The sequence below is a fragment of the Engystomops pustulosus genome, chromosome 3, assembly GCF_040894005.1.
Source record: "Engystomops pustulosus chromosome 3, aEngPut4.maternal, whole genome shotgun sequence".
In the NCBI taxonomy this organism is placed as follows: domain Eukaryota; kingdom Metazoa; phylum Chordata; class Amphibia; order Anura; family Leptodactylidae; genus Engystomops; species Engystomops pustulosus.
The window spans coordinates 56,384,921-56,401,330 of NC_092413.1; the positions used below are offsets into that span (position 1 = coordinate 56,384,921).

General features: G+C 41.1%; 1 protein-coding gene across 3 annotated transcripts in view; it reads right to left on the reverse strand.

The window, feature by feature from the left end:
* The window catches only part of TTC27 (tetratricopeptide repeat domain 27), a 265,931-nt gene that overhangs the window by 232,332 nt on the left and 17,189 nt on the right, over positions 1 to 16,410 (reverse strand). For all 3 annotated transcript variants that reach the window (XM_072140844.1, XM_072140842.1, XM_072140843.1), the window contains exon 4: positions 12,071 to 12,200. In XM_072140844.1, coding sequence (XP_071996945.1) covers positions 12,071 to 12,200 — 130 coding nt within the window. The remainder of the gene's footprint in view (positions 1 to 12,070; positions 12,201 to 16,410) is intronic.

Sequence of the window (16,410 nt, forward strand, 5' to 3'; positions counted from 1 at the left end):
CAGGTCCATTAGAATAATTTTAAAAGCTGGTTTTAGAAGGAAGGAGACAAAAGGATAACAAACATAAGATTTCCACAGTCACGATGCTTGGTTTTATGATTAAGTGTCCCTAGTTTATAATGCTTGATTTTGATGGTAGATTTGCTTTAAAACTGGGACCTTTATCAGATCTGGAGCTAAATTTAGAGCAAATAACCAGATAAAATCTATATTTGTGCACATTTCGTTACCCGGTCCTGTTGCGATCCCAGATTCGGACTGTCCGACGAGGATGAAGTCCGGCGCAATTCACCAAGATCGTACGCCCAATATCCTGCATGTGTCGCTTCCCGGCTGCGGTCCGCCGGAGTTCACCATCTCCGTACCCAGTGTATGCGAGTGCATGTCTTGCGACACAATTTGAATGTTAAATCCCACGCTTAGTCCGAATCAGTTGGATTGTCCGCATGCGCCAAAAACCTGTTAAATGACGGAAATGCGGTCCGCAGACCCTTAGAAAAAGTGCCCCATTCTGTTTACGGAAATTAATACTTCTTTTGATGGGTCTAAGGCAGTGGTGGCGAACCTATGGCACGGGTGCCAAAGGTGGCACTCGGAGCAATCTCTGTGGGCACCCAGGCTGTCACCCTAGCCCAAAGTTTGCTAGACAGGACTCAAGGCCTCCTCCGGCAGTCCAAGGAAACCCAGGATATTTTGCGCTCCATTCTATTTACAAACACATCCTGGACCTGAGACTATTGGGGTGGAGAGAAGGTGTGGATACAGCTTGGTGACCATTAGAGCTACAAATCCAGGATTTGTGTTTCTTACTGATCAGGGGACCCTGGAGAAAAGCTAAAATGATACACAGAATTTCTTTATACTGTATCAGTGTCATCAGTGACACTGATACGATTGAAAGCTCTGACAGAGAAGGTAGCTATAAGTTACTACTGAAATTGCCATGTTGGCACTTTGCAATAAAGAAGTGTGTACTCGTTGTCGTTTGGGCACTTGGTCTCTAAAAGGTTCGCCATCACTGGTCTAAGGAATATGAATTTGATGCAGTTATCTAGAAAAGTGAAGAGAAGGTAAGGGGTCTCCAGATTTCAAGAAGATATAGATTAAGTGCTCCATAGCCAGAGGTCGCGTCAACTCCTGTACTAGCGTCCTAGATGCTTGTACAGGCAATTTTACTCTGCACAGGGCTCTTCTCCTCCCTACTTTGCTGAAGCTCCCACTCCTGATGGAAGGTCATGTGATCAGAGCAGAGTAATCCTGTACTAACCGAGGATTCTCTGGTCGTATGACCAAACAACACATATGCCGCACCTGCAGGGGAGCCACATGCACTACTAGAAAGAGCTGTCTGTAGTACCGAGTCTAGACCCCTTTACTGATATCTTGGTGGAAGTGTGGATGTTTGGACATGTCTTCTGCCTCCACCACATGGAGTACGTGTAGCAGTGAGCTCTATTATTGTATCAAATGCATTGGGTATGGAAAGTATTCAAACCCCTTTAAATTTGTCACTCTTTGTTTCATTGCAGCCAATTGGCAAGATCAAAAAAGTTCTTTATTTTGCTCATTAAAAGGGGTATTCTTGTGAAGACAAGTTTCTTACACGTATTCAGGATAAATGAAATTACATTCTCTAATTCACTGTTATTAACAAAAATACAGCATTTCACAGACATAAGTCCAACCTGTCTCGATCAGTCCTGGTGTACACAATTTCAGTTGCCCTTAGACACAACCCTGTAACTTCTGACTTGGGGTGGGGGCCGCCAACTTGGATTCCTGTGTGACGGCCGTGCTTGTGGAGTTTCTCTGTCTCTGCTCTGTAGCTCCACCCCCTGGAGTCTAGCACACAGTCCACACTCACTGATCCACACCGAGACACAGAATCTGAACAGCAGAATGGGGACAACTACAAACTACACACGTATAAGTTGTTTATCTGGGAGGCACTGCAGGAAGGCACAGCAGATCTAGTGTGTTGTGGAATAGCAGAGATGTAGTAGGAGAGCTATTACGTGCAGTTGGCATCTAATGGATCTCATCATCTCTGATCTGTCTCATGTCTCTTTCTATGTGTCAGATACTAGTACAGTGCACAAAAGCTTAATGAAAGTGTATATATGAACATGTACCCTAATTATCTAACCACGTTGTCAGCTTACAGAACTAGATGGATCATGAAGTGTTTGCTTAGAGAAGATTTTGGCACTGACCAGCCTAGGGAGTGATAGGAGCTAAAACAGCAATAAAACTGAGTAAAATGTGAAGAAAAGGGTTAATAATTTATTGTGTTAACATCACTAGGGGATTGTAATTTGAGAATTTCCTTTCATGGAAAAAACCCTTAAATATAAACTCTGCACCCAATCTTGACAGAAAAAAAAAAAACTCACGAAATGTAGATATTTTTGCCAATTTGTTAAACAAGAAAAACTGTCACAATATTATTCAATCCCTTTGCTCAGTAGTACAAGCACCCATTTTAACTAGTATAGCCATGATTCTGCACACCTGGATTTGGGGATACTCTGCCATTGTTCCTTGCAGTCTCCAGAGATGCTCAATAGGGTTTAAGTCAGGGTTCTGGCTGGACCAGTCAAGAATGGTCACAGAGTTGTTCTGAAGACACGATTTTGTTATTTTAGCTGTCTTCTGAGAGTCATTGGGCCACATTTCTTAAAGTTTTCTGTCTCACTCTGTACTAGTAAGAACATGCAAACTGCTTGCACATGTATTTATAAAGTGTGTGCATCAGTTTTGTGTCGCGGCTGTTCAGTATTCTAAAAAATAGGCACCTAAAGGGGTGTGTGAGTACTTAGTCGGACTATGCACCACAATTCTGTACAAGTGATGATATCGTGGTTCTTCTTTACTTCTTACTTTCTCTTTCACAATTAATTAGTTTGACAGCCAGGTTGAGGAAGAGTTGTGGTCGTTACAAACTTCTCCATTTAAGGATTATGGAGGCTATTGTGCTATAAGTAACTGTGAGCACGGCAAAAATTCTTTTGGCCAGTTGTGTGCCTTACCAGAATTCGGTCCCTGAGCTCTTTGGACAGTTCCTTAGACCTAGTGATTCTCGTGTGCCTGGACATGCACTGCCAGGTTTTATATGGTGACAGGTGTGTGGATTTTCTAATCAAGTCTTATCGGTTTTAATAAACACAGCTGGTATCCATTAAAGGGAGTAGAACCATCTCAAGGAGGATCAGAAGGAAATGGAAAGCATGTGAGTTAAAGATGAGTGTCACAGCAAAGGGTCTGAATACTTACGACCATTTGATATTTCATTTTTTCTTGTTTAATAAATTAACATAAATACCTTCTGTTTTTGTTGGGGTGCAGAGTGTACATTAATAAGCAAAAAAAATGAACTTTTTTGATCTTACCAAGTGACGCAATGAAACAAAGAGTGAAATATGTAAAGGGTTCTGAATACTTTCATTATGTGTTTGTGTGTGTGCAGTGTTATTTCCAGCGGCAGATTAAGTTGGCAATGGGCCATGGGCTGTTTGAAAATTGGGGGCAATTACAAAAAGGCAGTCCCTTCTATCCTTTTTTGTTTCTGCAGTTTGAGGACTTTTGAGAGACTCAAAATGGTTCAAATGGCCATGAGCCCCCTAGAAGCATTGGGCCATGGTGGCCACCCAAGCCACCTGTATTATAATCTACTACTGATTAGGCCATATTAACAATGTTTTATTGTGTTAAGCCTGATGCATATGAATACATTTGCATTTTGCTGGCCACTAGCAATGGACAGCGGCCAGAGTCATATCTGGCAAATAATTATACAATACTCTGTATTATAGTAATGACCCACACACAATGAATCAAAGAAGCTATATTAATGAAACAAACAACCAAAAGAGGTTTACACAGCATTCTTGGAGAACATCTCCTACATTTAATCATTGGGATCTGTTCATTTTGCAGATTGTAGGTTATTTTGTGATAACAAAAGAAGCTGGATGAAAATGATAAGGACTGACAAGCTGCCACAGAGCATAATACAACAGCACATACTTGCATTATGCTGAATGTGCGTGCAGTCCCTATGCCTTCAGTATTTATAAAATCCACACTGGCACTAAAGCAGAGAATAATCAAGTCACTAAACCTTTACTTCTGTTGTCTGCAAATACATCATAATAATTGCTAGATTGTATCCTAAATAATACTGTTTTCCACACAGCTTAGGATCCTAATTTCCAGATGTTCTACTGAATGTTAAGTATCTCTACCTGTATCATAGTTATCCCCAGCTATTCACTTTTTTTTTTTAATAGATTATGAGATAAAATAAGCTTTTTGTTGTGGACCTATAGACATTCAATAAGAGCCATTGGAGGTAATCTGCCACATTGTTGAAATTTTCTATAGGAAACCAACCATATAAACCTCAGAGAATGTTACATTCAAGAATGGTTCTGTATGTTTGTTCTTAAAGAAGACCTAACACCCCCCCCCCCTCAAAGACCCCTAATTATGTCCCCCATAATCCTCTCCTAGCACTATTCTAGCAATGACATTTTTTTTAAATTTAGGTTGGCAAAGTTCGTTTCAATCAATCCGACCTCTTTCCAAATAAGAGGTCAGATCCTAGTATCCTCCGTGCTGCAGTCGGCCTTATTCATGAAGGGGCTGCCCGACATGGCCCTGTCAGTGGGGTCCTGTAAGAATAGCTGGCAGCAGCGCATGTATTGTGCAATCGCTGCGGGCTCTCTGCGATGCAGCGCCGCCGTGCTTGTTCACAGTGGTGGCCGAATGTTATATATATTGAATTTGTATGCAATTGTAGCTCCAGACACATTTATTTTTGTTCCAGTGATAATTGCATTTTAAAAATCTTGTGATGTCATTGGAACAAGGATTATCAATAAAGCTTCATTACAGACACTTTACAGCTGATCAATGCAGCCTGAGACTAAAGTAATAGCATCCAGAGAGCTTCACCAGAGGTCACAGTGGGCAGAGGGATCCCTCTGTAACTAGGGGTTGTCTGCAAGTTGGTGTCGTTAAGTAGGGGACCGTCCGTATAGGTTTAGATTACATATCTTTAGAGCAGCGGTTCTCAACCTGCGGGTCGCGAGCCCGGCGGGGGTCGAACGACCAAAACACAGGGGTCGCGATTCTATTACGTTTTTGCCGCGATTCGAGACAAAAACGGAATAAAACGTGTGTAATAAGCACTCACTGCTCTAGGACCTGTCGGCTGCAGTACACAGGGGAAGCTTGAGGACCTGTGGTGATATCATCATCACATGACCCTCCGGCTTCTCCTCTATATAGACTCCCACGGAACAGGGCTGGCAGGGAAGGGCTAGACCTGGGGGGAAGCAGGGAAGGGCTAGAACTGGGGGGAAGCAGGGAAGGGCTAGAACTGGGGGGAAGCAGGGAAGGGCTAGAACTGGGGGGAAGCAGGGAAGGGCTAGAACTGGGGGGAAGCAGGGAAGGGCTAGAACTGGGGGCAGCAGGGGAGGGTGAACTAGAACTAGGGGGCAGTATTATAGTAGTTATATTATTGTACATAGGGGCAGTATTATAGTAGTTACATCATTGTACGTAGGGGGCAGTATTATAGTAGGTGTATTCTTGTACATAGGGGGCAGTATTATAGTAGGTGTATTCTTGTACATAGGGGGCAGTATTATAGTAGGTATATTCTTGTACATAGGAGGCAGTATTATAGTGGGTATATTCTTCTACATAGGAGGAAGTATTAAAGTAGTTATATTCTTGTACATAGGAGGCAGTATTATAGTAGTTATATTCTTGTACATAGGGGGCAGTATTGTAGTAGTTATATCCTTGTACATAGGGGGCAGTCTTATAGTAGTTATATTCTTGTACATAGGGGGCAGTATTATAGTAGTTATATTCTTGTACATGGTTTGGGGTCATAGCAACATGAGGAACTGTATTGCGGAGTCACAGCATTAGAAAGGTTGAGAACCACTGCTTTAGAGGCAGACCACCCAGTTCAACTTTTTGAAGCAAAGGCGAGGTTGTAAGGAGTGGGAAGAATGGGAAGGGTGATAAATTATTTCTTGGAAATTGGTTCTTTCGCTAGAATACTGTGAAAGAGTAAAATATCGGTCACTTACACCCTAGTTGGGTACCTTTCTGTTTTATTATTATTTCTATATTTATTTTTTTCCTTTTTTTCTTTTATTCATCTCTGTCCATGGGGGAAGGCAGGGTTTGTGGTAAAGTATTGGGTGTTAAAAATGAGAAATGAAAACTTTTGAAATTGTATATTTATAAGAATATTTAACTCCTCTCTGCTCGCCCACTGACTTTACACGTCAGCGGGTGCAGGTCAAGAATCTGCAGCTAGTCACAGGAGCAGGACCCGGTCTCCGTGTGTCAGAGGCATAAGGAGACCCTAGGGAGAAGGGAGATGCGGTTCATTACCGCTTCTCCCTTCTGTGCACTTGGGAGCAGAGCCATAGACTCAGTGGTCACGTGACCTCCAGGCCTAAAGGAGTTAAACAGAGCTGCTGGGTCTAAGTGAAAAAGCCCCCAGGGGTCTTTAATGACCTCATGGGGGACATATAAAGTAAAAACACACACACAAAAAATATTAATAAATATTAATAAAAATGAAATGACATCGCCATAGTCGCCTTGTTTGCCTAAGACTATACATATTATATATCAAAACGACCGAAACAAAATAGGGAATTGATTAATAATTTTGAGTTAGTTTAAAAATGACCAATTAACCCCAAGTAAAAATAAAAATGGAAAAAAATGTTTAAACTTTTATTACCTTTTTAACTAGTTCTATGTGTCCCGAAAAAAGAACACAGCAAAAAAATTTAAGGTAGTACGCAAAAAAAAAAGTTATGGCCCTTAAACCGGCACTTACGAAAATTCGCTAAAAATGCCCGGTCACTAGAGCTTTTTCAGGCTGCGTCACTAAAGCGTTAAGGAATGTAAGGGAGGAAAATAAATAAAGTCCAAGTCTTTGTAGTGCCTTATATTTAAGTGCACCATATTTAAGGGAAGAATTTGTCTAAAAAAATAAATAAATAAATACTGAATGCTCTCATAAGAATTAAAGGAAATCTACCCTCAAAATCCATCATGATAAACCACAGACACTTACTCATAGACCCTGGCACCATGACTATATTTGTTATTCATGGTGTTCTTCCTTGTAAACTCAAGTTTTAAAATTCTGCTAATGAACCTGAGGGGCTCATGAGGGGCACGGTCTTATCCTCCTCCCCTGTTTCCTCAGCACTTGTGCAGTGAGCACTTCAAGTGCTAAGGAAAGGATAAGATCTAGTAACATTCGGCAAAGCCAGATCTTTATTAATTGAGAATGCATGTTTCTGTATTGACTGAAGGATTTTTTAGATAATTTGAGTTACATATTTATTCACGCACAAACACTCAGTGGCCTGCTCCGCTCAAGAGAGGAACTTTAAAATTCCCTCCAGATGGTATAGGGTCCCATATCTGCTGGTGAATTTGATGTATCCCTTAGTCCAGGACACGTGCAGGAGATGCGGACCCGACGGAGGTGATACGCTTCACATTTGGTGGTTGTGCCCAAGAATCTCTCCCTTCTGGGAGCAGGTATTTGTGGTAACGTCTAAAATCACAGGCTCAGTGACTCCTATGACCCCAGAGGTGGCACTCTCCATTCTCCCAGGCCTTATCCGAAAACAAAAGAACACCCTTCTAAGATTTTCACAGATTGCGGCACGAACAGTCATCCTCCATAGATGGTGCTCTGCTTCGCCCAAGAATTGTTGCTCATCCATAAAATGGAGGAATTGATGGTCGATACTCTGGGCACCTCAGATAAATGCATAAAACTGTGGCTACATTGGATGGCTTTATGCGAGTCCCAGAGCTCCAGAGACATTTTGAGCCCAGACTCTGACGGTTGCCGTCCCTCAGCCCTCTCCACTATACTAGAGACCGACCCTTTCTTTCCCGCCCCTCCTGTTCCCTAATGTTTTGTCCCTAGCCTTCTCCTCCCTCTCTGTACAATTCTCCTGTTTTCCGCCTCATGCCCTTCTTAGTGTATGCCTAAAAATGCTTCTCTATGTGACAGTTCCTCCAACCCCTCTCCTTAGCTGTGCACAACCTGGTAGCCCCTACCTTTGCCACTATTCGAATGAAGAGATCATGAACATGTTCTCTACCTTAGCTCTATGCCGATTGCACCCGGGGTTGATGAGCCGGGGTTTAGTTAGCCCCCTCCAGGTGTTTGGTGACCGTCTTGATCATTTACTCTGTGGCAAATCTAAAGCAATTCTACTGTATAATGTTCATACTGTCCTGTTCTGACTGGTCGGAATCGGAGTTCTCACAACTTATTGGAGCAGTTCACCATTTTGTGCTGTTTTCACATTTATTGTAGTTTTCTCTGTCTTTTATTTTTAGTATGGTTTGTGAATTTATTGTGCTTGTACAAAAACGTTAATAAAATAATTGAAATATAATTTGAGCTACATAAATCTATACTACATAATACAAGAACACAAATACTTATAGAAGCATAAAATATTCTTCACACACAGGGAGTGATTTAACCAGCAGAGAAATGATGAAAGAATAATGATGTATCCTTGCAAAACAAACAGCCCTATGTACTGCAAGTGCGATTACTTAAATGTTCTATTTCCAGCACAGCTGATTATATCCACCTAGGCTCCATCCAAAAGCCTAATTTTTAATCCACCAGACATTTTTACAGCTTATTATCAACAGTTTATTCATGGGGGGACTCACCACTCTTGGCAAACAAAGTATTGAGATAGAGCTTGCTCAGAATAAATTAGACAAGAGAGACCTTGTGGATATGCACAAGAGCAAAGTGATAAATCATTTTCATTTCACTAATACAAAGTTTCAATTAAGTATAATCAAAAGCACTGAGCGTTCATCAAAAAAGGAGATTATTCACTTTCCAGATAAGGTTAATTCAGTTTTATTCCAGCTGGGCTCATATGGAAATTGCACGTCATGGTTCGAGACCTTCTTAGCCTTTCTGGTGTGCTGGGATGTCCTATCTCGCTCAACAAACAAGTCATCAAATATACGGTACTTATCGTCGCCTTTTGGTTCTATATCATTCGTCTACTACGTCTCTGCTACGTGGGTACCAGGCGGCTGTGTGTTTGGACTATTAATGACCAATCCAAGTCAACAGAGGAGAAAAGAAGCTTTTCCTATATATCAGGGCTCCTGACATCAAGAGCTTTTAGGAACAGCAAATATGCAGCATTTTAAACAGTGATCTATGATATGAAGATTTGTGTCCGTCTGCTGGTATGTGCTGTCTGGTGCTTCTGAAGTGGCACTCTCTCCTTCAGAAAATATTTCACCACTCAAGACAAAAATACAGCTGCTATTTAAGCAGGAAAATTTAACGGATACCAATTTTGTAATGTATAGGAGACTTTTTTTTAAAGTATACCTAACCTTTCAGGTAACTTACAAGATAAGCTGCAGTTTGCAAATTCACTGAAAAAAAGGAAATTCAACAGCACATCTTTTCTTCAAGCAAAACTTTTAAAATTCGAATTACACCGGGAAAAATTTAGTATGCAGCTTTATTTCTTCAGATTTTCTCTCTTCAGTCTCCGTCCCGAATGCTTAGTTGTACCAGAGTTGGTGGGTATAGACATTGTTGCCAAGCTGTCACACTCAGAATGCAGAGGAGATTCTGCTCCCTAAACCTCCCACACTGACCCAGACACAACATGTCTTTGTAGCTCTCCTTCACTACGCTCCTTCTTCCTCTTCCCCACTCCATAATAATTCTTTATTTATATAGCGCACACAGATTACGCAGCGCATGTTATGGAGTGTGGGAGGTAACCGGAGGACCCAGAGGAAACCCACGCAAAAACCAATTGAATATACAAACTCTTTGCAGGTGTTGACCCTGGGACTTGAACCAAGGTCACCAGCACTGCAAGGGGAATTGTATTTTAGGTGGTATTTTATTTTTGAAAAATAATGTCTGTACAAAGATGCTTTAGAAAGATATGTCATTTAAAAAATGTGCCAATTGAGCTGTGCCATGATCTATAAACTTTTCCACTTTTAGTGTGAAATCCAGGGAAAAATATCCAGTACTGTACTAGAATTATAGCTCCTTTAGCAAGTGATTCATACAGATCCATTCTATACAAAATTGAATAAAGAGGTATGTATGACAATCCTTATTAAAATCTCTGCAAGTTATAATACTCTTCAAATAAGTATTATAACCTGTCAATTTCAACAGGTCTCCTCCCAATACACAAAATAGTTAAAGATCCGTCTATCAAACCAAGTCAGGAAGAGGGCTGCCAGGAACAGAGGTCGCACTAACATTTTTCCAGAAGGGTAAAAATACTCCTCTCACCATTTTGAGGAGTATTTTTACCCGAGGAGGAGTATGAAAAATTCGGTAATACACTGCACACATAGCACACTACACTCACACAGAACAGCGCGCGCACACTACACTCACACAGAACAGCGCGCGCACACGCGCACACCAAGCGTAACTTTACGCATGGCAATTATTTTGGGGGGTAATGGCGCCTCATCACGCGTCTATGACGCGTGGTGAGGTGTTAATGCGACCTCTGGCCAGGAAGATCATTCATTCTATCCCTGATCAATGGAATTTCTACACCAGGTTTAAAGGAAACCTACCATCAGAAATCTTCCTATTAAGATATATCTAATGGTAGGTTCTTATTAACCGTGGTGTAGTTTCTCTGGGCAGTGGGAGATTTCTGATGGAAGGTTTCCTTTATAGAGCAGGTTTCTTTTACCCTTTATTTTTGAGTCCCAAAGTGGGACAAATGCATTTTTCTTTAAGAACGAAATAAGTGTACAACCTGCATTTTCACAACATTTTGCACACACATTCAAGAGACTTAAACACATCTGCACTGGAGGACCATAAAAGGGGTTGGCCACTTTAGCTCATGTTTTTTGTAGTCTAAGTGTGGAGCAGGATATTAGGTAGTTTACCAATATACCTATCAGTAGTTCTGAATAAGTTTCTTTTTCTTTTACCTCATCAGCCAGACGTTCATGTCCATAAAATGGCCGCAGATGGGGGGTCATGTGACCTCTAACTGGCGATCGTTTATGGATAGTTAGAGATCACATGATCCTCCATCTGCGGCCATTCTATGGACAGGAAAGTCCAGTTTAAATATCAAGAAAGCGTTGCAGGACTATGAGATTAATACTGGTAAATTACACATACACACTTTACACACTTTATGCACACTTTACAAAAAACATGAGTTAAAGGACACCTGTCATCAGGTCTGTGTCACTTGTCCTGTCACTACTACCTGTTGGAGCAGCTCACAAGGATCCATCCCAGCCTTTATCGAGTCAATTCATACATTAATCATTGTAAAATCATCTTTTCTTTATTATGTAAATGAGTCTGGTCACATGGTGATGTCTCTCCTATTACCCCTCCCCTCCCCCTGCTCATGTCTGTGTGTATAGTAAAGCATGGCTAGTGTGTGTGCTGCATCTGCTGACATGCTGCATCCTCCTAATACACATGTGAGAGACACAGACATCAGTTACACAAGTACCTGACATGTTCTGCTATAACATGACTGCATCCTGGAGCTGTTGTATTTCTCCTATACACACACAGGCTGCACATCATTATACAGCCTCACACCATTATACAGGCTGTCAGTCATGCACTGGGGGTGTGACTGTGCCTCCCACTCATGAATAAGCTGGACAGCTTGAATATGCTAATGACTTATTGGACATTTCACAGGTCATTTGCATACAGCTTTAGGACCTCATTGCTTAGGTTTCACAGTCATGTAGAGGGACAATGAAGGAATAGAGGCAATGCTCTCTAATGGCAGTTTATGAAAATATATTTAGTTTAGGGGGGTTATTTTGCCTGACGGGTTCTCTTTAAAGTGGTTAACCCCTTTCAATATTTTTTTGTTTGACAAGAGAAAAAAAGTGTTGCAATCAAAAGAAATCACTTCTTAGCATTTTTTCAATAAACGTGTTTTGTATCATAGACTGTCATAGACTGTAGTTATCATCATACCTCTGAAAAGTGCTCAAGCAGAAGTGATGGCAAAAAGTCCTGAGGTACCGACAATACAGGAGGTCCAGTCCAGTTGCTCTGCACAAACAAATTAAGGCAGCTGACTCCCAAAAGAAACACCAGCAATTGTCTACAAGGCAAAAAATAAAAAATAAAAATCGCCAATCAATAAATAACTGCCATGATATTCATTCCCAAATGGACACTAAATAAAGATGATCTTCCATCAGTAATTTAAAAAAATTGTACTTATACGCTTTTGCAAAACTTAAAGCGATTGTCCGAGGGTATAAAAAAACCCATGGGTGGCCGGGAAGGGGCGGGTAAAAAAAAATAAACCTCTCTCTCGTGCGGTCTCTCCCGGTGTCCAGGGCTGCAATCTCTCCAGTCCATGCTACATGTAATAAAACAGGGCAGCTTCTGGACAGCCAAGGTATCCACTCCCACCTGTCCCTATTCCCAACATTGTATCATACGGGATAGGTGTGAGTGACCAGTCACCTTCGCCGGCCGGAAGCTGAATGCAGCGTGGCTTTCATTCCCCATTTTGTTTACAAGGGGTACGGATCGGAGAGATGGCAGCGCTGGAGGCCGAGAGGGACCGCGGAGGTAAGTACATGTTTAAGTTTTTTAACCCCGTCCCATCCCAGCCACCAAAGTGGGTTTTTATAGCCTCAGACAAGCCCTTTAATCAGAGGAACACTACACATAAAATGGAAAGATAAAAGTAAACATGGGTTAAACATTCTACTTAGACAGAATGCATGGAAGATGCTCCGGCTCCAGTCAGTGCTTTTACAGTCAGACACAGAACACTGAGAAGCCTTGTCCCACATCAGGTCTACTACATTTGTCTATATTTCATGCTCATACATGGAAATGCAAGCGTAAAAATGAACAGTTACCTTTATTCAGCAAATCATTACAATTTTACCAATAAAAAATTTGTATATGCTTCACTGAAGAATGTATAAATTTACTGCATTGTCACATGGGGAAACTTGCAGAACATTATGGGACTTTTTACATTTTATTTTTAGTCTTTCTAGTTGACTTATTATAAAATCATATTCCTGATTATACATGACTATAATCTGACTTCATGGCTTAGTTCAAAATACACTGCCACCAGAGGTCGCATTAACACCTGTACAAGCGTCAGACATTTGTACAGGCAGTTTTACTCCTTGGAAAAAGCTGCAATTGGATAAATGCGCTTTCCCCCTGTGCTTGCAATGTGAGCAAATGCACAGCAATACTGCTCCTGAATCAGCAATGCAAGAAGGGGCAGTATTAGCCGGCTAAAATTAGTGGACTACGGCCCCAGAGTGAGCTGTGGCCTTATTGTCCCCTGGACTCCTGTAACTCTCCCCTGAATGCTGAGGCTGAGGTGAGCAGTTACATCAGTCCACATACTGTATCTGTAAGAGTGCTGTGGCCTTATAGTCCCCTGAAAATTGGACTGGAGTAACAACAGTAACAATGCAGTAACAATATAGCTGCACTGCATTTCAAAGCACAGATCATTGATGGGTGTATACTCAATATGAGTGTCTATACAACAATAAGTAACTAAAAATAGAAATCCTTCTGATAATAAGTTGTCACTTCTCCATTGATAACATAGGGGCTGTGGGACAGGGGCAAGTATTACATTCCAAAAAGTGGCCAAATTATAGGTATATTTGTCATATATATAATTTTGTTGCCCTCTTCCCGCAGCCACTCTCCATTCAACTCTATGGGAACAATGACAATAGATGAGACACTAGGCACTGAAGAGTTAAACAGAGTCTTGTCATGGAGCGCTGTATGATAAAAAGATTTGCTGGAAAACACCCTTTATTTGCAGAGTGGGCAGTTGCCCGGTTCATGGTGCATGCATTATGCCCATACTGTGACTGTGCCCAACAGAAGGCTATAGGGCCATGGGTTATCTGCAGTTTGTGCAGCTAGCTCATGAACGGAGCACAAGTTTTTTGTGCATGAGGCCATCAGGTTAGATGAAGCCACTTTTGACTGACCTCTCATTTCCTTGGTCCCAATTGACCATGTTGAGGGTTAGGAAAACAAGGTATATTTGGGGTAATGTAGTGTTTCAGAAATATCCCTGAATTCGACAAGTTTAGAAAATTCTGTCAAAATTAGAGATGAGTTGACCCAGGTAGCAAGTCTTCCGGATTGACTGCTCTGCAGCAAATCACACAACATATCTGGGTATGTACAGATCAGGCAAAGAGTGCCAAACTTAAAGTTTGGGTCCACTCATCTCTAGTCAAAATTTTAGCTCCTGACTTCTACTGTATGTGAACGGTGGATATTAGAAAGGGGTTAATGGACACAACAGGAATATGGCCGAATGTGGCAAGCAATTACAGAGATTGCATGAAGTCAAATCCATATATAGCAAATAATTCTATATATCTTGAGGCATTCATAAGAATTTATGCAAAACAAATTCAAAGACCAAATCCACTAAATAATTCAAGACTAAGTAGGAATTAGAATTGTATGACCCATGCCATAAGGTAGCTGCACATAGCTTGTGAAATTTCTAATACATATACATTTTCTATTTAATAAGTTGCTCATACAGAATGCTAACTCCATTTATAAATAGCCACCAAGCTTATTATTTTATTTTTTTGAAGGGAACTCGTCAGCTGGTGAAATAAAGGTTTTCCTCAGCTCCGATGGGCACAATGCACATGTACCAAAGTTGGCTGTTATTCACCCTTTAATATATGCATTTATTACAGTATTTTTCGGACTATTAGGCGCACCGGAGTATAAGGCGCACCATCAATAAATGCCTGCTAAAATGTCTAGGTTCATATATAAGGAGCACCGGAGTATAAGGCGCAGCTGATTATAAGGATGAACGACCAGAAGGTGGCAGACCTGTGCACAGTTCAAGGAAGCTGTTGTCTGTAAGTATGGTTCATATATAAGGCGCACTGGACTATAAGGCACACCTTTGATTTCTGAGAAAATCAAAGGATTTTTTGTGTGCCTTATAGCCCGAAAAATACGGTACTTTTAAAATTGTAGCAATTAGCTGATCTTCAGGGGTGTTGATTTCCAGGAAAAATTGCTGCCACGGAATTATCTTTAATTTGTGTATTATTAAGTTGGAAAAAGTATATTTTATTCCAGAGACTGTGAATAAGTTTTAAAGTAGCTTAGAGATGTTTAAGGGTTCACTAGATTCACCCCCTTGTGGCAAAATAAAGCTTTACCTTAAATTTTTGCAGTTGGAAGTGGGGTTCTTACGGACACTCTCTAGGACTATATAAGCTTTCACAACTGAATGATGGGAATGAAGATAAAATTGTTCTAGCAACTACCACACAGCTGTTTCTATAGGTATTTGAAACCGAGGCACACATTTGAGGCAAAACAACGTCCGACTCCTTTAGACCCTCCGACTGACACAATTCTATCATATATGGTTACTACTAACTATGTGGCTGGACCCATACCGTTATTAAACCGCCTTTTGTTAAACACATTTCAGGGGGGGGGGGGGGGTAGCCTCTTAGGACACAGCAAAATGTGGGAAAGGGATATAGGTGCCATTACTGATGAGCAGTTAAATAGCCTGCTAGAGGCAATCGTAATAATGTCACTTAGTGAATCTGGTAGGTTGTCACAATTGTATATTTTACAGCAAGTTTATCGTAGGGGTCTGAGCTGATGCTACCTGCCCGAAATGTGGGATCTTCCCCGCGGATATGGCCCTTATGCTCTGGTCGTGCCCACACTTCCAGTCCAACCTTTAAGAAAAGGTATTCTCTCTACCCACTTGCCTATAAGCATGTTGCTCTGTGTGCTATGGTGTCTGGAGGATGTGCCACTGATTGCTTGCGAGATTCTGGACACTTATTGTTAATGGAGAGAAAGACAATCACTGCTTGCTGGATCCAAACTGTGTTACTCTTAGAATTTCTTGAGAAAGTGAATGTGTTAACTATTGAATTAATGTGCAGTGTTTAAGAAGGGGAAACCCTGCCTAATTTGGAAAAACATAGGAACCATAGTTAAATACACCAGAACTGGCTTCCCAAGTGTAACTTTGTGACAGAATTGTACTGTCAGGTCTGAAAACCAGAGTATAATTCATTTTTGTTGCCACAGGCCAATTTCTGACTGCTGGGGTATAAATAGTATGACTATGGGGCAAGTTTGATTTGCAAAGACGACTTGATACCAGTTGCACAAGGGTGGGATCTGGTGGAGGGTTTTTGGGTGGGGTGGGTTTTTTTGGCCATTCTGTACTTGTTTTTTTACAAAATGTTAAATATTTCAATAAAAGACCAATCTGATTAAAAAAAAAATAC